This window comes from Cervus elaphus, chromosome 6 (genome assembly GCF_910594005.1).
Source record: "Cervus elaphus chromosome 6, mCerEla1.1, whole genome shotgun sequence".
Classification (NCBI taxonomy): domain Eukaryota; kingdom Metazoa; phylum Chordata; class Mammalia; order Artiodactyla; family Cervidae; genus Cervus; species Cervus elaphus.
In genome coordinates, this window is record NC_057820.1 from 1,212,947 (window position 1) to 1,231,587 (window position 18,641).

General features: G+C 69.1%; 2 protein-coding genes across 3 annotated transcripts; both read left to right on the plus strand.

The window, feature by feature from the left end:
• Positions 1-2,285: 2,285 nt before the first annotated feature.
• C6H4orf48 (chromosome 6 C4orf48 homolog) lies at positions 2,286-4,625 on the plus strand. Of its 2 annotated transcripts, none has more exons than XM_043905978.1 (4): positions 2,286-2,687; positions 3,196-3,360; positions 3,573-3,661; positions 4,515-4,625. In XM_043905978.1, the coding sequence occupies exons 2-4, from the start codon at positions 3,222-3,224 to the stop codon at positions 4,578-4,580; spliced, it is 294 nt and encodes a 97-aa protein (XP_043761913.1). In that variant the 5' UTR covers positions 2,286-2,687; positions 3,196-3,221; the 3' UTR covers positions 4,581-4,625. The 2 variants fall into 2 exon arrangements, with proteins under 2 accessions (XP_043761913.1, XP_043761912.1); XM_043905977.1 differs by lacking the exon at positions 2,286-2,687 and adding an exon at positions 2,772-2,919.
• Positions 4,626-10,247: 5,622 nt separating this feature from the next.
• Positions 10,248-16,066, plus strand: NAT8L (N-acetyltransferase 8 like). Its single transcript, XM_043905979.1, has 3 exons — positions 10,248-10,750; positions 12,040-12,204; positions 13,987-16,066. Exons 1-3 carry the CDS (start codon positions 10,375-10,377, stop codon positions 14,352-14,354), a joined length of 909 nt encoding a protein of 302 aa, XP_043761914.1. The 5' UTR covers positions 10,248-10,374; the 3' UTR covers positions 14,355-16,066.
• The last annotated feature ends 2,575 nt before the right edge of the window (positions 16,067-18,641 follow it).

The following is an 18,641-nucleotide window of genomic DNA, read 5'->3' on the forward strand; positions in this document are numbered from 1 at the left end:
TTAACATGTGATAATGTCCTTCTTTGTCTACTGTAAACTTTTTTGATGTAAACTCCTTTTTGTCTGGCCATGGTTTAGTCACCCCAGCTCTCTTCTAGTTATTATTTGCAGGGAATACTTTTTCTCATCCTTTCACCTTTGATCTATTTGTGTCTTTGGATTTAAACTGAGCCTCTTTCAGGGACGGACTTTGCTGGTGTCCAGTTGTTAAGAATCTGCCTTGCAAGGCAGGGGACTCGGGCTCGATCCCTGGTGGGGAACGAAGATCCCACAAGCTGGGGAGCAATAAGCCTGCGTTCTGCAACTACAGAGCCACAGATAGAGTCCCCACCCTGCCACAAACGAGGACATAGCTCAGAGCCGACACAGCCTAATAAATAAACATGCTTTTTAAAAAGATGCAAATAAAAAAAAAATAAAGTGAGCCTGTTGCAGACACCACGGAGCTGGACTGTGTGTTTTTATCCATTCCACTCCGCTTTTCCAAGGCCCTAGATGAAGATGCTTTCTGCCAAGTAGCATGTGAGTTTTCCTCTGCCACTTGAGGGAGCATCCCTAGTCCAGAGCCATTTTTAAATAACTTCCTCGTGGACACATTCTTGGTGCTTTTAACGGTGTGGGTTTTGCTTGTGGCGCCGGTGTTATAGCCACTGTTCCCCCCACAGTGTCAAGACAGTCCGCCCCCAGGCTTGCAGGCGAACGGAGGAGGACTGGGCGTGTGTGTGAACCTGGGACTCACGCTGCGCCCAAGCCGCGAAGCCCGGCTGCACTCCTGGTCTCCCGCTGTTTGCTGGCAGAGCCTCTGCCCCTGGAAACCAGCCTGCCAGCCCCCCACCTCCAAGCACATACACCTTCGCCTCCTCCCTTTCTCTGCCCCGCTGGCTCACTGGCAAACCCCCCCCCGCCCCGACCCGGGCTCCACCTCCTGGGCTTCCCCTGGCGGGGCGGGGGTGGGGGGTAAGTGCAGGGGGTCGGTGACAGCCGAGAGTGGGCGCAGTGAGTCTGGGGGCGGATCTCCTCCGGGTTGGGGCCAGGGTCCCCAGACGACGCCCTGGGCGGAGCCCACAGCGGAGGGCTCCGAGGGGTTGGGGGTTCTGGGCCATCAAAGCCAGTTGCTCCCAGAGCTTCCTGGAGTCACGCACCGGCCACGCTCTGGCGGACCACACCTCTCCGCGTCCATCTCCAGCCGGACAGCTGCAGGCAACCCAGGCAACAGGTGTGGGCTCGAGAAAGGACTTGCCCGGTGGTCTAGTGGTTAAAAATGCGCTTGCCTACACGGGGGACACAGGGTCAGCCCCCGGTCTGGGCAGACTGCACCCGCTGTGGCACCACTGAGGCCGGGCTCAGCAGCAAGAGAAACACTGCAGTGTGAAGCCCCCGCCAGGCAACTAGACGAAGCCCGCCCGCAGACCCAGGACAGCCAAAAACAAAGGCATTTTAAAAGAGAGGAAGGGGGAGAAACTGGTTAGGGAGAAGTGATGGGGGTCGAGGGGCTCACGAAGTCTGTCCCACTGGGATATGAAAGAAATCACAGCCGGCTTGCGGAAGACCCGGTGGAGACGGAAAGCCCGTACCCGGGGAGGGGCGGGGGGCCGGCGTGGCGCTTGGACCCCGGCGCGGACGGGGTTTGGGCAGGGACTCAGGACCCAGGCAGCCCTGCGGTGCCGCCCTCGCGGGCCGGCGGCGCGGTCCTCTCGGTACCCTCTCAGTCTCGGGGAGGCCGAAACTGGGGGCCCGAGAGTCAGCGGGGCAGGGATGGTGAGGCTGGACGGCGTCGCGGGGCTCCGGACGAAGGGCGCGGAAACGCGCGCGTCCGGGAAGGCCGCCCGCCGGCCCCGCGCCCCCGCGCCCGGCCGGTCGGAGTTTCCGGACGCCCCCTGCGCAGGCCCCGCTGCAGCCCTGCCCCGCCCCTGGGCCAGCGCGCCCGCGTCCGGTCGGGGTCGCGGACGTCCCATCCCGTGCCCGGCCGCCACCCGACCCAAGGCCCAGGGGTGGGGCGGAGCCCATCCGGCCGGGCGCCGCCACCACGAAGGAAGCCCGGCGCTGCCCCGCGCCGTGCGGGCTGCTGGTGGCTCCAGGGCGGGGACGCGAGGGCCTGGGCGCACGGCCCGGAGGTCGCCGCCTCCGCATCGGCGCTGCGCCTCGTAAAGACCCGGTGGACGCCAAGTAGGCAGCACCCTTCTTAGAAGGACGGGTGGCCCCCGCGCGCGTGAGCCGGGCGGGGACCTGAGACTCTTCCCACGACCTTGTGCAATCGCGAAGGAGCCAAGGGCGCAGAGAGGCCACGCGACCCGTCCCAGGTCACGCAGCCGGCGTGGAGTGTGTCCGGACGCGGAGCGCTGGAGGGGACCGGGCAGCCCGATGGCTTCTTACCTGTGCCTGTGGCCTGAGGGTCAGGCACGAGGCCGAGCCGGGGCGAGGAGAGGAGACCGCACGGGCCCCGGGGCCTGGGTCGCTCCCGAAGCCGAGCTCCCCGGAGCAACCCGCCCCGACTGGACCCACTAGCCCACTGGGCGCAGAAGCCGCGCGTTGGCATTCACCGGCCCCCAGCCCCGGGCGGGCACCGAGCCCCCTCCCTCGGAATCGGTCCAGGGACGCCCGGGTGCCCGGGCCGCCGGCGGTGGCTCTGGAGCTGCTGTCCAGGTGCCGCCTCCTCCAAGTAGCCCTCAGGAGCCCACGCCTATAGGGTAGGCCTGACGGCGTCTGGGTGCGGATCCCGGTCGGGGCCGCGCGTACCGAGTCCGGGAGCCACCACCTCGGTCCCTTTAAGCGAGCGGTTCGCGCGGTCCCGGGTTTCCTTGACTACGACGTTGGATGGGGGTGGCCGGGGCGGGGTCGAGGCGCATGCGCGGTACGCGCGGGACGCAGCGCGTCTTTCTCGAGTCGCCGCGCCGCTGTAGCCGGGTCCCCCGAACCGCGGTAAAGGCGGGGCGGGGGCTCGATGGGCTGGGGAGGACGGAGAGGGAAGGGGTCGCAGAGCCCGGGGGGCGTGGCGGGAGTGGGGGGGTCGGGGGCGTGGGGAGCCTCCAGACCCGGGGGGCGGGGTTGGGGGGCTCGCTCGTCTCGGGGGGCGGGGCCCTCGAGGTGGGCTCACGGGTCCCGGGGGGTCGGGGTGGGTGGGTCGCGCGAAGCCGAGCTCGGGGTCGGGGTCCGCAGGCCCGAGGGGCGGACGCCGCTGACCGTCGGCTCCTGCAGGGCGCCCGGGCTCCCTCAGCTCGGCCATGGCCCCCCCGCCGCCGTGCGGACCTCCGAGGTCGCCGCCGCCGCGGCTGCTGCTGCTGCTGCTGCTGCTGAGCGCCGCGCTGCTGGGCGCCCAGGCCCACGCCGAGCCCACCGCCGGGAGCGCAGTCCCCGCTCAGAGTGGGTCCCCCGCGCGCACGCGGAGGGGTCCCCGGGTGCCCTGACCCCACTCGGACGCGCGGGAGGGGCGTGGCTCGCCTTTGTTCCTGGGTGGTCGCCGCGCCCCCGCGGGCGGGGGGCGGGGGGCGCGCGGAGGCCGCTGCCCGGGGTTGGGGGGGTCCGGCTGCGAGCGCGCCCTGACCGGGACACCCCCAACCCCGACCCCCGCGCAGGCCGCCCGTGCGTGGACTGCCACGCCTTCGAGTTCATGCAGCGCGCTCTGCAGGACCTGCGCAAGACGGCCTACAGCCTGGACGCACGGGTGAGCCTCCCGAGGGGTGCGGGGCGGGCGGAGGGGGGCGGGTGGAGGCAGCCCAGTTCCCGCTCCTCCCGGTGGCCTTCCCGGCTCCTTTCCCGGGGTCACTGGAAAAGACAGCCTGCCCCAACCCAGTCTTTCCCAGCGGGCAGAGAGGGCGCGGCAGGGAGACCATCCGCATGAGCTGTAAGGCCAGCTTGGGCCCAGCAGTCCGGGGCCGGGAGTTCCCCCCCTCCTCTGCAGGGGGTGGGTGCAGGCCCGGGGTGCCCGGAGTCAACCCCTAAGTTTGGAATGAACAGTGCCCCTCCCCTCCGCCTTCGCTGGGCCCCAGCCAAGGAAGTTCTCGTTTGTGACACAAATGTGTATTTCTGGGAAGGGGGAGCAGTCTGAGAAGTAGGAAGAAGGGAACATACCGCCCTGCTCCCTCTGCTCCCAGTTCCCAAGGGTTTCCCCAGATCTGGAGTGCCCCCTGGGGACGCATCTGGAGCTGGGCTCCTGAGAGGAGCTGCGGCCAGCCCACCCTTGGGGGCTGGAGGAGCTGTCAGGACAGAGGGGCCCCTGAAAGAGAAGCTGGAAGAGTTGTCTAGGTGTGGGGCTCAGGGAGGCCGGGCCCTGGGCAGGAGCGGCAGAGGCGGGTGGAGTGCAGGGAGGTCTGGGCAGCAGCTGAGGGTCCCCTGAGGTTCCCCTGCAGTCAGTCCGTGGAGCTGGGGCTGGGGTTTGTCCGGATGCAGCTGGGTTTAGGCGTCAGGAGTCCTGGGAGCGGGCGTGTCTTGGGGGGAAGCTAGGAGCTGGGCGGCCCCCGGGCTTGTATTTCTGGGTGCCGCCTAGCGGAGCCCTCACACCCCTCGTTGCTTTGCAGACGGAGAGCCTCCTGTTGCAGGCCGAGCGCCGGGCCCTGTGTGCCTGCTGGCCGGCCGGGCACTGAGCACCCGCACCAGCACGTGCCCAACCAATAAAGGCCTGGTCCCCACGCCCGTGTCCTGTGTCCCTGCTCGGGCCCCCAGGGCCCACCGTCGTCCCCCGGAGTCTCTGCCTGGGCCTGGGTTTCCCTACCAGGCAACTCTCCCACCCCGGCGCCAGGCTGGGGGCGTGCATCCGTGGACACGGGGGCCACCGCCTTCCAGGCCCCCCCCCACCCTGTTCCCTGTCTGCACTTCCTTTGAAGCACGGAGGGTGCGCTGGGGGGCGGGGTGCCTGGAGCACCTGCCTGGCCCCAGGCCCCCAGGCCCTGGTGCAGTGAAGACCCTGCGGTCAGGGGATCCCCGGGTCTGGCTGGTGGACCCACTGTGGCCAAGGCCGCGTAACCAAGCCAGCAAGTGCCAGGAGAGGGGGTGACTGGGCGGTGGGGGAGTGCTCCTCTGGGAGGAGCGGGCTGGGCCCCCTCATAGCTTCCCCTCTGCCTGCTGGTTCCCTCCTGCCGACCCTGGCCTGGCACCTGGGCAGCGAAAACTCTGGGATGGTGCACACTCGTGTCCACGTGTGTGTGCACAACAACAGGCAGAGGCCTTCCTCCTTCCCTCCGTTCATTTCTGAAGGAATTTTTTTTTGAGTAAATACTATAATCTCTTTTTCAAAGTAACGCGTGCATATGGTAAGAAACATCCAGGAACTCAGCAGGGCTGCAAATACAAGTGACCGGTATGGGACACGTGGCCTCTCGGTGGCTTTAGTTCCTCGGCCGTGGCCGTCTCTACACCTGGCACTGCTGCCCGAGGTGGCCAGAGCTGGACACTCCTGGTCCCCTGCCCGGGAGGGTGACCCTAGTCCCCGGCCCAGCCTGTCCTGTCCTGTCCTGGGGGTCTGAGTGCACACAGCCGTTCAGATGCTTTGCCCAGGCCCTTCCTTGCCCCAGTGGCTTCCCGACTCTTGACCATGACCTCCCTCCCATCCTCAATTCTTTTCTGCTGGACCCGCCCAGCCTGCGGGTGCTGCTCCAGGTGTTAGGACCACAGGGAACGAACCAGAGTCCTACCTTGGCTTCATGGGGGGCCGAGCTCGATGTCTAGGGGTGATGATGCCCGTGGGCTGATTTCAGTCAGGCCAGAGCGAGGCCCCGGGGAAGGCGAGCTGGAGCCACGGCCGGCCTCGGTGGTCTTCGGGCCTGGGCATGGGGGGCAGGGACCAGGGCCACCTGTCCTGGGGCCCCAAAGGAGCAGCGGGTGGCAGAAACAGGCACCTCCATCAGGGCATTGCCAGAGAGTGCCCATGTCCCACAGGTTGGCCTCAGTCACGTGGACATTCCTGGCTGCCAGGGAGCCCAGATTCCCAAACACGAGGCTCGCTGAGCCCTTCTTGGTGGGAGCAAGCAGGCACTTGAAGTGTGAGCACTTAGTGAACGCATGTCCCAGGCAATACTCGGGACACGTTTAAAGTTAAAATCACCGGTGTATCCAAAATCAAAGTTTAACTGGGCTGGGCAGCCCCAAAGCCTGGCTCCAGCTGGAGTTCCTGTGACAGAACCTCTGCAAGGGGTGCCCTTTGGGAGGAAGCAAGGGCCCTGCTGGGTGGGGAGGCAGCGGCCGCAGGCAGAAGGGACAGGCGGCAGCTCTGGGCAGTCTGGCCGCTGAGGGTGGGGGGCAGCGTGAAGGATGGGGCCTCCTCTGGCCTGGGCCGGGGAGGTGGGCAGGCTGAGGTCTGTCTGAGCTGGACCTTCCTGGCTGCTGGCCGAGGATGGGCTCAGGTTGGGGACAGAGTGGGCGCCGTCGGGAGTGAGGGGCCGGGGCTGGGGGAGGTGGGTGAGCAGAGAAGCCCAGGAGGCCATGGGGCAGACACGCCCGGGAAGACGCTGGGGAGAGAAGGCCCCTGGGGCTCAGGGATGGGGACGGGGAGGCGACGCCCCCGAGGAGAGGGGTCTTCACGGGGCAGGGAGAGAGCGGAGACCCGGGGGGGCTTCAGGCAGAAGCCAGCCTGTCACAGGCCCCGGAGGTCAAGCAAGGCCCCAGGTGGGCCCCTTGGGGTGGGCAGCTCTGGCCACAGTCAGCCTCGAAGGGAGCAGAGTTGGTTGGGGTGGGGAAGGCCCGCTCGGGGGTGATGCTGGAGAAGCAGCTTGGGCCCCGTGAAGGGTTTAGCCTTGAGTGCGGTCAAGGCCAAGGGCGTCCTGGCTCTGCCCTGAGCAGTTCCACCGCTTTCTGCTGACTGGACCAAGAGCATCTTCATGACGGCGTCGGGGCCGCGTGAGCTGGGAAGGCGTTGCTTTTGTTGCCCCTGCAGACTGTTCATCCGATCGTTCCCTCCCGTCTGCCTTCGTCACATCTGTCCATCCTCCAGCAGTCTGGTCCTTCCCAGCCTTTCCCCTCCGTGGCCTGTGCCCTCCGGCTCCCAACCAGCTGGGCATTCCCACTGCCCACCTTCACGCTTCTGGTTTGGAGGCACTGCTTCCTAGATTCCACACCATCTTCTCATGGTGGCCTGCCTTCAAATAGCTTCCTAGACAATTGTGTGGTAAATCAGCCATCTGAAAATTTCTGCGGGCACATTGGCCTCGTAGTCGCCGCCACCCCCGGGCCTTTACATGTGCTGTCCCTCTCCACAGAGTTCCCACGTGGCCTCCACCACCCGCCCTGCTCTTCAGCCCTTGTCCCAGCTTATTTTCCTTAGTCCCAAAGTCCAGCTGGAGCGCCGGCCTCTGTGACTGGTGGGCTCCTGCCCCCACCCCCAGCTTGTAAAGCACCAGGAGAGGGCTGCTTTGTCCTTTTCAGGGCCCAGTAGAGGGCAGGCACCCCCCAGCCTGTGTTGGCAGGAAGGCTGGGTGCTGGGTCACAGACTCCTGGTTAGGAGCCTGGGGTGCAGCGGGTGGGTCAGGAGCGTCACTCCCTCCCCGCCCTCAGGAGCTCTCAGAGCCCAGGGCCCAGCCAGGCACCGGGCAGGTTCTAAGCAGGGGGCCCAGTCCCCCAGCTGGGCTGTCGAGGTTTCTCTTGCTTCCTCTCCTTGGCATTCTCTGAGAAGAGCTCCCGTGGGCTGGGCCCTGGCCCCCACCAAGTCTGTTCCAGGTTTTGTTCGCCTTCCCAGCTCCTGGCCCTCCGGCCCACTTCCGCCAGCACCCCTGCCACCTCTGCAGTCCTCCCAGGTGCTCCTCTCCCTGGGATCCCGGAGACCCTCTCTGCCCATGGGTCCCTTTCTTCGCCTGGGGTTGGGAGTGGGGTTCGTTCGCTGAACGAACGGCCCTGTGCTGGGCCCTCCTCCTCCCCACTCTGGGGTCTGGGCGGGGTTCTCGCTGTGCTCAGAGCACCCCCACTACCGCCGTCGGGGACCCGTGGGGCTCTGGTAGGTGTCAGGTCAGGATAGTCGGGTCAGCCAAAGTCAAGAGGAGCGGGCGGGAATTTGTGGGCTGGGCCAGGGTGGGTGACCCGGGGGTGCTGGGTAGACAGCCAGACTCCGCCCGCCCCAGGCTCCCAACAGCATCCAGGACCCTGCCCCCAGTCCAGCTGCGCGACAGCGCGAGGGGAGTCCCCTCCCTGGGCCCTGGACTGAGGCCGGGCAGCGGGGCCTGGGGCCGCCCGGCTACCCGCACGCACCTCACGCCTCTCCCAGGCTGCCCCAGCTCGCGGCCCTTTGAAGTCCAGAACCCGGGCGGGCCTCCTTGGGGGCCAGCCCTGTCGGTTGCCACCTGGTCCTGGCGCTCTCCCTCCCCCCCAGGAGCTGGACCACTGCCTCAGGGCGCCGCGGCCTTTCCCAGCCTCGTGCAGGCTGGAGGGTGAGCTCAACCCACCAAGGCGGGAGGGGGCCCTACAAGGTCAGGCTGAGTGGGGCCCAGGCCCCCACTCCGTATCTGGGCCTGGCTGTTGGGGTGGAGGAGGGGCAGGGCTGATTATGTATGGACCCAGGAAAGACCTGGTGGCTCAGACAGTAAAGAATCTGCCTGCAATGCAGCAGATCCGGGTTCGATCCCTGGGTCAGGAAGATCTCCTGGAGAAGGGCATGGCAAACACTTGAGTATTCTTGCCTGGATAATCTCCTGGACAGTGGAGCCTGGGGGGCTACAAGGGTGGGACATGATTGAGTGACTCACAACGGCCAGCAGAGGCCATGGCCCTGTAGGGACCCCTGCAGCCCCGGATCTGGGGGCGGGTGTCAGGACGCTGCCCGGGGCACTCCCACCCCCGACCCTCTTCCTTCTTGGACTCCCTGCACGCTGTCCTCTGGCTGCGACCTTCCTCCTGCCGTGGAGCCGGCCATCCTCAGGATGCCCGGGAGCCCGGCCTCCGCCGCCGCGGGGCAGCCCCTGGCGGCGCGTGGAGGGCTCTCTGAACGGCCGGAGGAGTGCCTCTGACGTTGTTAGTGATCCCACCCGGCTCTTCTGGAAGGTCACAGGCGGACCCCGGACAAATCCTGACACACGAAACACGGCGAGCGCGTGACGCCCCAGCTCGGCTGCCCCTCCCGCTACGACCCAGCGCTTTGGGCCCTGGGTCCTCCCTCTTCTCGCGCCCCCTGGGTCCCTCAGCGCGACCCCGCTAGGGGCGGTCCCTTTCCTGGCCTCTGGGTGACCGCCGCCGCCTCACTGGGCCCTAGCGGCCCGAGGGTCCTCAGGCCTGGAGCCCGAGGCTTGCTCTCCACTTGGGCGGGTGTGAGCTCCGCTCCAGACCGGCCCGCGGGGTCACTTGCCGGGAACTGGGGCGACGCGGGGAAGGGGGGTGCGGGGATGCGGGGGGGGGGCTGGGCTAGTCAAGCGCTGGGGGCGGGCCTGGGACTCCCGCCCTCCCCCTTCCACTTGGCCCCCTCACCCCCTGCCCGCGGCGTCGGCGCGGGGGGCTCGCGGGGGCCCGGGGCGAGCGCCGAGCGCCCTCCCTGCACCTGCACCGAGATCGTGGGGCGCATGCGCGGGCCGCGGAGGGCGGGGGCCGAGCCGGGAGGGGTCCTGAGGGCCCCGCGCCCCCGCGCCGGCGCTGGGGATCCGGCATCCGAGCGCGGGGACCCGCTGGGCTGCGGGCGGCGTGGGCATCGGAGCCCGCTCTGACCGCGTCCCCGCGCCGCCAGCCCGTGCGGCCCCGGTCGCAGGTTCCCAGGGACGCCGGGCGGGGCAAGCCGGGGCGCCCCCTCCCCAGGATCTCGGTCAAGCGCCGCGTTCAGACAAAGGGGCGGGAGACGGAGACGGAGACGCTTCCGTGACAGCGCCCGGCGGCCGAGGAGGAGGAGCAGGAGGACGAGGCGCTGCGGGGTCCGGCGGCGCGGCCCCAGGTCCGAGCGCTCACCGGCGGCACGCGCGGGAGCGCAGGGCCCGGGCGGGAGGCGCCCGGCCGGGAGTCCCACGGAGCGCCCGTTCCGGGCCGGGACCCCGGCCGCGACCCCCGGCCGCACGCTTGCTCGTCCCCGGCCGGCCTCGCGGGGGCTCGGCCAATCCGTCGCGCTCCGGGGGCGCCCGCGCCGCCCCCGGCCGGCCGCGGTGCAGCGCCCGAGTGTGCCATCGGGCGGGCGCGGGGGCGGCGTCTGCTCCCACCCTCGAGATCACATGGTGACCCTCGGCAGCCAATGCAGTGGACGCTAGGACCCTGCGGGACCCCGGGCGCCGCGACTGCACCGGCGCCGCTGCATTATAAATACTTCTCCAAAATGCGGCGCAGCTCCCTGCGCGCGCCCCGGCCGCCCGCCGCCTCCGCCCCGCGCTCCTGAGCCGCCGCCGCTGCCGCCGCCGCCGCCGCCGCGGGTCCGAGGGCGCCGCGCCCTTGCCCTGGGCCCGCCGCCCGGCCCGCGTCCCTGCGCTGCGCCGCCCGGCCGGGTGCATGCATTGTGGGCCTCCCGACATGGTCTGCGAGACGAAGATCGTGGCCGCCGAGGACCATGAGGCGCTGCCGGGGGCCCAGAAGGACGCGCTGCTCGCCGCCGCCGGCGCCATGTGGCCCCCGCTGCCCGCCGCCCCCGGGCCGGCCGCCGCCCCCGCCGCGCCCCCGCCCGCGCCGGGCCCCCAGCCTCTCGGCGGAGCCGGGGGCTCTGAGCCGGCCGAGGGGCGCGGCGTGTACATCCGCGAGTTCCGCGCGGCGGAGCAGGAGGCTGCGCGCCGCATCTTCTACGACGGCATCATGGAGCGCATCCCCAACACGGCCTTCCGCGGCCTGCGGCAGCACCCGCGCGCGCAGCTGCTCTACGCCCTGCTGGCCGGTCAGTGCGCGGGGACCCGGCGGGGCGGCGGGGCCCGGGCCGCGGGGCGCACCCCGGCCTGCCGCAGTCCGTGCCCGCCCGGCCCTCTGGGGACGCGCACGGGGCTCCCTCCGGTCCTCTCGCCCCCCACCCGCCAACCTTGGCCCCGGGCCTCGTCCCGGGAGGGAGGCGGACCCTTGCCTGCGCCTCGGACGCGCACGTTCTGCGGCGGCCCTGGGGCGAGGTGGCCCCCGGCGCTGAGGCCGATCCGGGCTGCCGGCCAAGGCGCGCGGGGCGGGGGCGTGGGAACCGGTGTGAGCCGAGTGCAGGGGCTGCGGGCGGGGAGGACTGGGGTCTCCACCGGCGTCCCCTCCCCAGTCATCCCGGTTGGAGGCGGGGGGTGGGGGGGGCGGCAGGTAGCGCCCGCCGCCGAGGCCCCGCGCCCGGCGCGTGTATCTATATATAATCCGCCGGGCGGGGGAGGTTGCCTTGCCGGCTCCAAGTGCTAATTTATGAGGGGCAGGCAGCCAGCTCCCCGGGGTGCCGGGCGGAGGGAGCACGCTGAGGAGGCGGGGCGAGGGGCGGTGGGCCTGACGCGGCGCCCCCGCGGGGGGCTTTGAGGCTTGGCCCCTTGAGGCCTTGCAACGGGAGGGCGGTTCTCCCCATTTCGTAGATGTGGAGCTTGAGGCTGGGCGGGCGGGACTTCCCAAGGTCACGCAGCAGAGGCCTTTCACTGCAGGCATGTCTGCCTCTGAGCGCTGGAGGCCCGGTTCGGCCTTCCTCCCTGGCCCCTGTCCTCATGACGCCCAGAAGCCGGCCCTGAGGGTTCTTGGCTGGGGTGGGGCCCCCGCCCAAGTTCTGGAGAGAGACGGTGCCTGGCCTGCCGGCTCTTTGACTTCCCCCAGCCTCATGTGGGCCAGGATATGGGCAAAGCGCCCTTCCTCAGCTAAGGGTCCGGGTGATGGGCAGGGCGGGCAGGCCCCCCCCCCCCCCAGTCATGCCCTGACCCATGCTCGCCAGCGGTTGAGGGCAGCCTGCCAGAGGCCGCTGCTGTGCCCAGGACACTTGGAAGTCGTGATGTCAGGTGTGACGGCATCGTGTCCTCAGGGGCGAGAAGTTTGCCATCAGGGCCAAGTGGAAGCAGCAGCTGTGCTGGTCTTTGCTCTTCCAGAGAAAACAGGCCGGGCTGTGGGCTTGGGGTCCCCTCCGCCCACGGCCCGGTGGTTGTCGGCCGGGGGCCAGTGCGGTGCTGGACTCGGGCGGCCGCAGGCGCTGCCCCAGCGGGCACTCAGCGCGCCGTCTCCCCGCAGCGCTCTGCTTCGCCCTGACGCGCTCCCTCCTGCTGACCTGCCTGGTGCCCGCGGGGCTGCTGGCCCTGCGCTACTACTACAGCCGGAAGGTGGTCCTCGCCTACCTGGACTGCGCGCTGCACACGGACATGGCCGACATCGAGCAGTACTACATGAAGCCCCCCGGTGAGGCTCCAGCCGCCCCCCGCCCCCGAGTCCCTCCTCCCGGCAGAGCCACCCCCGCCCCAGCAGCCTCCGGTGGGCCGGGGGCAGCCTGGGCCGGGCGCCCGGTGAACTGATCCTCCTGGGGACGAGGGTGCTGGCCGAGGGGTGGGGCGCTGCGCGCTGGCAGGGCCGGGCTGGCAGGACTGGGTCCTCCTCCCGGACCATCGCCGGCTTCCGTCCTGTGTCCTCTGAGGGCCGGGCGCCGGTGGCTCGAGCTGGCCCTGGGCCACGCTGACCCGCCCTGCTTCTCGGGCTACCACTGCCCGTCGCCTGGTGCCTGTCTCACCCCCCAGGGGCCCTTTCGGTGCGTCCTGTGGGTCCCAGGCTGGCCCGGAATGCTGGGGCTCTGAGTGGCAGGAAAGGGGACTGCACAGTGGGGGGATGAGAACCCTAGGAGAACGGGGGTCTCACGTCACGGCTTCCACTTCTGGTCCCTGGGCCACTTAACTAATCCCAGGGTCTCGCCCCGGCCCTGGCTTTCTGTAGACGGAGGGGCTGGTACCTGCTCTGGAGCCATCCCCTCCAGGGAGTTTATGCTCCAGGCTGGCCTGGGGGCAGGGGCAGGCTTTTCTCCATGCCTGGAGTTGGGGCGTGAAGGTCCCCCAGGTGCAGGAAGGTCTCTGTGGAGAGGGGCCTGAACGGCTGGTGAGGGTCTAGTAGGACCCTGGCGGGCGGCAGGGAAGGGTGGCCGGGCCAGGGGAAGCAAGGCTCCCAGGGCCAGGCTGATCTGCCTGGTGGGACCAGCTCCGGGCCGTGGCGGTGGGTCCTTTCCCAGCCCCGAAGCTGCCTGGCAGACCTTGGGCACCCTTGGTTCTGCTTTACCCTCTCCCAAGTCCAAACAAAGCATCTTACCAGCATCTTCAGCCCAGCTCTGCCCAGGACGGGAGGGGCCTTGCACCAAAGCCTGGAATGGCCCACCCTCTCTGGGGCGTAGTCCCCCTGGACGCGAGTTCAGGTGGGCGGAGACAGCTGGGGGTTCTACAGGAAGACCCCTCGGGGGGCGGGGATGCTGGACGCGGCTAACCAGGCCCCGCTGGGGCTTGTGGGGGCTGCTTCTGCTCTAGGGAAACTGAGTCTGTGCTGACCTCTGACCCGGGCTGGGTGGGTGGGGAGAGCCCAAGCCCCTGGCCAGTGGGCAGGTCAGCGGGCTGGGTGGGTGGGGGCGGTCATTCCCAAGCTCTGGCTGCGTGCCCGGGCTCAGTCTCAGGGTTTGGCAGTGAGGAGACCCCCACAGAGGTGACAGGCCGGGGCGGGGGGTGTGCTGGGGAAGCAGGCGGGGGGGGGGGGGGGGGGGGGACCCTGAGGTGTCAAGAGGACGGGAGAAGAGTGTCTTCCCGGTGGGGTCATGTGAAGGCGCTTTAGGGAGAGGACGTGGCAGTGGAGGCTGGTGTGGCCGTGGGTAGGGCGTGCGCAGGCAGGCTCCCTGGAGTGGGCACCACCCCGGATTAACCTCCTGGAGCCCCTGGACCTCGGGTCACTGGAGGCGATGGTCTCCCTGTGGCCAGTGCCCCCAGGCCTCTCCCCTCCCATCTTCGTCCCTCTGACCCTCCTGTGCCTCTCAGCTACCCAGAGGTTCCCCCCCCAAAGCCCCCTCCTGCCCTGCCCGGAACTGCGGAGGGTCTGGGCTGGGCCTGGGGGCAGGGTGGCAGGCAGGCTGGGCCCGGCGCTTGGCCCAGAGGGGCCCTGCGGGCCGGCTGACACGCGGCGGTGCCGTGGCCCTGACCGCCTCCCTGTTCCCCGCAGGCTCCTGCTTCTGGGTGGCCGTGCTGGACGGCAACGTGGTGGGCATCGTGGCGGCGCGGGCCCACGCGGCGGACAACACGGTGGAGCTGCTGCGCATGTCCGTGGACTCGCGCTTCCGCGGCAAGGGCATCGCCAAGGCGCTGGGCCGCAAGGTGCTGGAGTTCGCGCTGGTGCACAACTACTCCGCGGTGGTGCTGGGCACCACGGCCGTCAAGGTGGCCGCCCACAAGCTCTACGAGTCGCTGGGCTTCAGACACATGGGCTCAAGTGACCGCTACGTGATGCCCGGCATGACCCTCTCGCTGGCCGAGCGCCTCTTCTTCCAGGTCCGCTACCACCGCTACCGCCTGCAGCTGCGCGAGGAGTGACCGCCGCCGTCCGCCCTCCCGCCGCCCGCCGCCCGCCTGCGCCCGCCCCGCCCGCCGCCCGGGCCGCTTTCAGACGCTCACCTTGGCGTGTGTGCTGGGCTTCTCCCTTTTCGACACCACACGGTTCCTTGGCTGGTTCCGGGGGGATGCCGGGGCGGAGTGCATCAGTGACACGTGGGAAGGCGGGTGGGCCCTCCAGCCACGCCCCCCGCCCTCCCTGGGTCGGGCCACGCCCTGAAGAGGGACAGCGTGGGCCGCCGCGAGCCCACGCAGCTGCTGGCCCCGGCCGGAGCGCCCCGTCCCGCTTAGCCCCGAGGTGGCGAGGGGCCCCGCCTTGCCCACCAAGCACAGAGCCTCTGGGGTGAGGACCCCCGCGCCCAGCAGACCCCTGGCCGGCAGTGGGGCGGGGCTCGGCCGTCCGCCCTCAGCGGGCGTGGCCTGCCGCGCCCCCAGGGCGCCGGGCTGCCAGCAGGCCGCTTTGCTCCGCTCTGTGCATGCCGAGGATGTGGCCTGGCTGCAGCATGCCGCATGCCCGCAGCCCCCACCCCCGCCCCGCCCAGACTGGACCCAGACTGGTGAGCGCCCTGGCCCCCACCCGGCTCTCTGGAGCCCTGCTGTCCACCTCGCCCCTCGCTTCTCCCAGTCCAGCTCTGCTTCGACGTCGGATCACACCCTTTCCTTTCGGTACCTGCCCCTCCTCCGCCCGGGCTTTGCTGATTGGCGTTGTCATCCAGGTGTGGTTCCCATAGTGACGTGTGGTCCAGCAGCGGTCAGGGCCCTCTGGGAGGGCAGGGTGGAGGCGGCTGTGGGGGTCCCCGCTCCCCCAGGGCCAGCTCCATCGGGCTTGGTGGCCGCTTCCGGACCCCCTGGGTACTTCCTGCCCCGGGGCAGCCAGGCTCTGTCCTGTGAATTTTGACCAACCCAGGCTGCTGCCCGCACCACCGAGCCCGTAGCTTCTCCCAGCCTGAAGCCGACCTATTTTTTAATAAGTTATTTAGACAGAATAGCACTCTGCATGACTTTAACTCTTGGGACAAAATGGTAGTTGATACCTACACACATACACACACACACACCTGTGTGGTCTAGAATATGCACTATTTCCGGCCCAGTTTGGTGGGGGTGGGTGCCGGGGGATGGAGGGTTGGTTTGGAGTCTGGAGGGAGACCCTGACTGAACGTCGTTTCCGCCCTGAGGGCACTCCTGGGCGGGCGCGGGCGGGAGCAGTTTGCCAGCAGCGTCCAGTGTAGGAGCGGGGTGCCTTCGGGGTGCTCACCCCCTGCCCCAGGTCGCAGGCAGGGGCTTTTGGGAGCGGGGGTGGCCCAGAGCAGGGGAGGAAGGTGGTGGCCGGAGGGGCACAGAGGCCCGCCGAGACCCCTTGCTTTGGGGGGGCGGGGAGTGGCAGGCGGCGTGGGCCACTCACCTGGGCCCCACATGTGAGGCCCTGGAGGGTGCGTCCTCAGAGGCGCTTTGAGCGGGCCGCGCCTGGCCTCCCGAGGGGCCTTGGGTACTGTGAGCGGCTGAGATAACTTGCAGAACATTGTACAGACCCCGCGCTCCCCTGTACATTCTCCCCGGTGGCGCCCGGCCCCCGTCGGGGGTGGGAGTTTTGTAGACTGTACAGAAATCGGCCCCCTATTTTCTTGCAGCTCTCAGATTTTGTTAATCTGGATAATACAGACAGACGTAAAGTGTTTTAGCAAAACGGAAAACAAAGCTGTGCCTTTTTCCTCTTTCTGTTGGGTTTGGTGTCGGCTTGGGGTGGCCTTAGGTGGCGAGGGGTGCGGTGGGGCTGCGGCCGGCCTGGGGCCTGCCGGGTCATGTCCTTGTTCGGTGGCGGCTCCGGGACGCCGCGGGCTTCCTCCCACCCTGTGCCTTTGGGGCTCCTGTCCCCGGTGGGGGCGTGGGCGCGGGGGGGCCCTCAGCATCTGTTGGTGTGGACTGGAGCACCTCGAGGGGGTCCCTCCTGGCAGGGGTGTGGCCCCTCCTGTCCCCTGCTGCTTGGGCCCCCTGTCCACCCCTGCGGATGGCCCAGAGGGTGCTGGGCACGGGCTGGGCCCTCAGCCTCCCCTCGTGCCCTCTGTTGCTGCCGGGACGGACGCCAGGAGGGGTGTGGCAGGGTGGCCGCATGTCCGGAACGCTGCTGTCCAGCTGCCGCCCTGCCCTGAGGTGGGCAGAGGTGCCCGTGTACCCCAGGCTGGGTGCGTGCTAAGCCCAGGTCAGGACCCCTGCACGGCCAGCGTGCGGCTTGGGCTCCTGGGGACAGGTCTTCCAGCCTCCCCTCAGCCTGGGAGCTAACTGCTCCACAAACATGCACTGCGTTGTGAGTTTTATACCTTTGTAGAAATCCTGATGTCACTTCTACCTCTGTGAAGCGTGCCCCCGGGGTCCTGCCTGGGGGTGTGTCTGGGCAGCTTCTCTGTGTGGGGTGGCCCCGGGCCCCTCCGCGCTCAGGGCCCCAGCTTCCAGGCAACAGAAGCGGGAGGCGGAGCCTGAGCACATCTTTGTTAGATGGGCCTGGAGCACCGGCCCGATGGGCCCATCCGGGTCTCGGGACCCAGGGTGGCTGAGGCTCTAGCCCTGCTGGAAGGCCCAGCGTCCTGGCCCGTGACTGGCAGGCTTTGCCCGGGTAAAGGCTCTTTAGGCAGCTGGTCCTGAGGGCGGGCAGCCAGAGCGGGTGGTGGGCATGTGTTGGGGCCAGCTGGGTGGTCTGGCCCCACGCAGGGCCGAGGTGGTGTCCCCCCTGGTCCCTCCGTCTGTGTTGGGGCTGGCCCAGGGCAGGGTTGGGGGTGGACGGATGAGGGGCTTGGACCGGGAGGCCACGTGGTCCCGGGGCCCCCATCCTGCTCTGGGGGTCCTTTCTCAGAGATGGTCCTCTGGGGGTGAGGGGCTCCTTCCTGTGCCTGGCAAGGGCTTGGAGGCCCTCTGGGCCCCCGGCCTTACTCTGGCCTCCGGGGGGCATGCTGGAAGTATGGGTGCAAGCATCTGCCTGCCCTTGGGGGCTGTCGGTGTCGGGGGCTGCTGGACCGTGGCCCTGGGCCCTCCCTGGCGCGTGCCGTGTGCCACCTCTGCTCCCATGTCTGTCCGAAACCACTGCTGTGCATCATTCCAGCCCCTGAACCTGAGCTGGTGGCCCTGGGGACTTTTGGGGTTGAGTTCTGGGCCGGGTGCGGGCAGACCCTGGGCTGCGTTTGCTCGGGGTGCCTTGGCGGCATGAGATCTGCTGACTCCCAGTGTTGGATGCGGTTTTTTTAACAGCAATAATCAGCCACTTCGGAGAAGGGGTGTGCCTGTGTGTGTGCGTGTGTGCCTGTGTGTGTGTGCACGTGTGCAGGGGGAGAGCCTGGTGTCTGAGGGCCCCAGGGGGCCGGGGGTGCTTGGCCGGGGCGGGCTGGCCCCGCGGCCTCGTCCGCCCTCCTCCGGCCCAGCCGGCCTGGGTCCCAGCCCTCCTTCCTCCTGGGCTGAGGCTGCTGGATGGGCCCGCGTGCAGCAGGGGTGCCTGGGGTGAGGTTTGCCCGGGGCGCTGGCACTGTGGGGAGGGTGGCCAGGGCAGGGACACTTGGTGACACTCTGCAGGCTGGAGGAGGTCAGATCTGGGGACGGGGGGCCCCGGGCCAGGCCATCTGGCCACGGCAGCCCTGGGTGGGCTACCACCACTCGCTGAGTCCACCGTCTGTGTGTCTAGGATGTGCTCAGTGGCCCGTAGGAGGGCCCCGAGGGGCGCCGAGTTCTGGGGGTGCGGGCTGCCGGGCGGGGGGTCCCTGGCCCCCTGTGCATGTGTGAGCCACGGGAGGGGCCGCAGCCACGGCCCTGCGCCTGCCCGGCCCCCGATGCTGCTGTTTTTCAATAAAACCCGAGCTGATGGAATCGGGCTCCGTGCTTTCTTGCCGTGTCCTCTGTGTAACACCGGGCCCGGAAGGGCTCCTCCCTGAGGTGCTGGGCTTCCCCCCGACCCCGGGGCGGGGGTGAGTGGTGGGGTGACCCGTGGGCGGGGGGGCCCCCCGTTCCTGTGTCTGCAGCCCCGACCTGGCCACCCTGCCCACTTGCATCTGCCTGCCTGTCTGACGCTCCTTGGAGCCATGGGCTCACCGGATGGGGTGGGTGGAGGGCACTGGGACCCCCAGGTCCTGTAAGGAAGGGCCGTGGTGGGGGTTGGGGTGTCAGCCAGGGACGGGGGCGCTGAGACCCCGGGTGGAGGCGCCCAGCATGCCCCAGGGCTGCTGAAGCCCACCCAGTGTGACGGCCCCCAGGCGGGCCTTGCTCTGGCTGCCCCCTCCTGCTGGGGCC

What these genes read in the sequence shown, in the direction of transcription:
- C6H4orf48 (XM_043905978.1), top strand. Translation starts at nt 3,222, where the DNA reads ATGGCCCCCCCGCCGCCGTGCGGACCTCCGAGGTCGCCGCCGCCGCGG. An exon ending in GAGCGCAGTCCCCGCTCAGA is followed by an intron (nt 3,361 to 3,572) that starts GTGGGTCCCCCG and finishes ACCCCCGCGCAG; the next exon opens with GCCGCCCGTGCGTGGACTGC. An exon ending in CCTACAGCCTGGACGCACGG is followed by an intron (nt 3,662 to 4,514) that starts GTGAGCCTCCCG and finishes GTTGCTTTGCAG; the next exon opens with ACGGAGAGCCTCCTGTTGCA.
- NAT8L (XM_043905979.1), top strand. Translation starts at nt 10,375, where the DNA reads ATGCATTGTGGGCCTCCCGACATGGTCTGCGAGACGAAGATCGTGGCC. An exon ending in GCTCTACGCCCTGCTGGCCG is followed by an intron (nt 10,751 to 12,039) that starts GTCAGTGCGCGG and finishes GTCTCCCCGCAG; the next exon opens with CGCTCTGCTTCGCCCTGACG. An exon ending in GTACTACATGAAGCCCCCCG is followed by an intron (nt 12,205 to 13,986) that starts GTGAGGCTCCAG and finishes TGTTCCCCGCAG; the next exon opens with GCTCCTGCTTCTGGGTGGCC.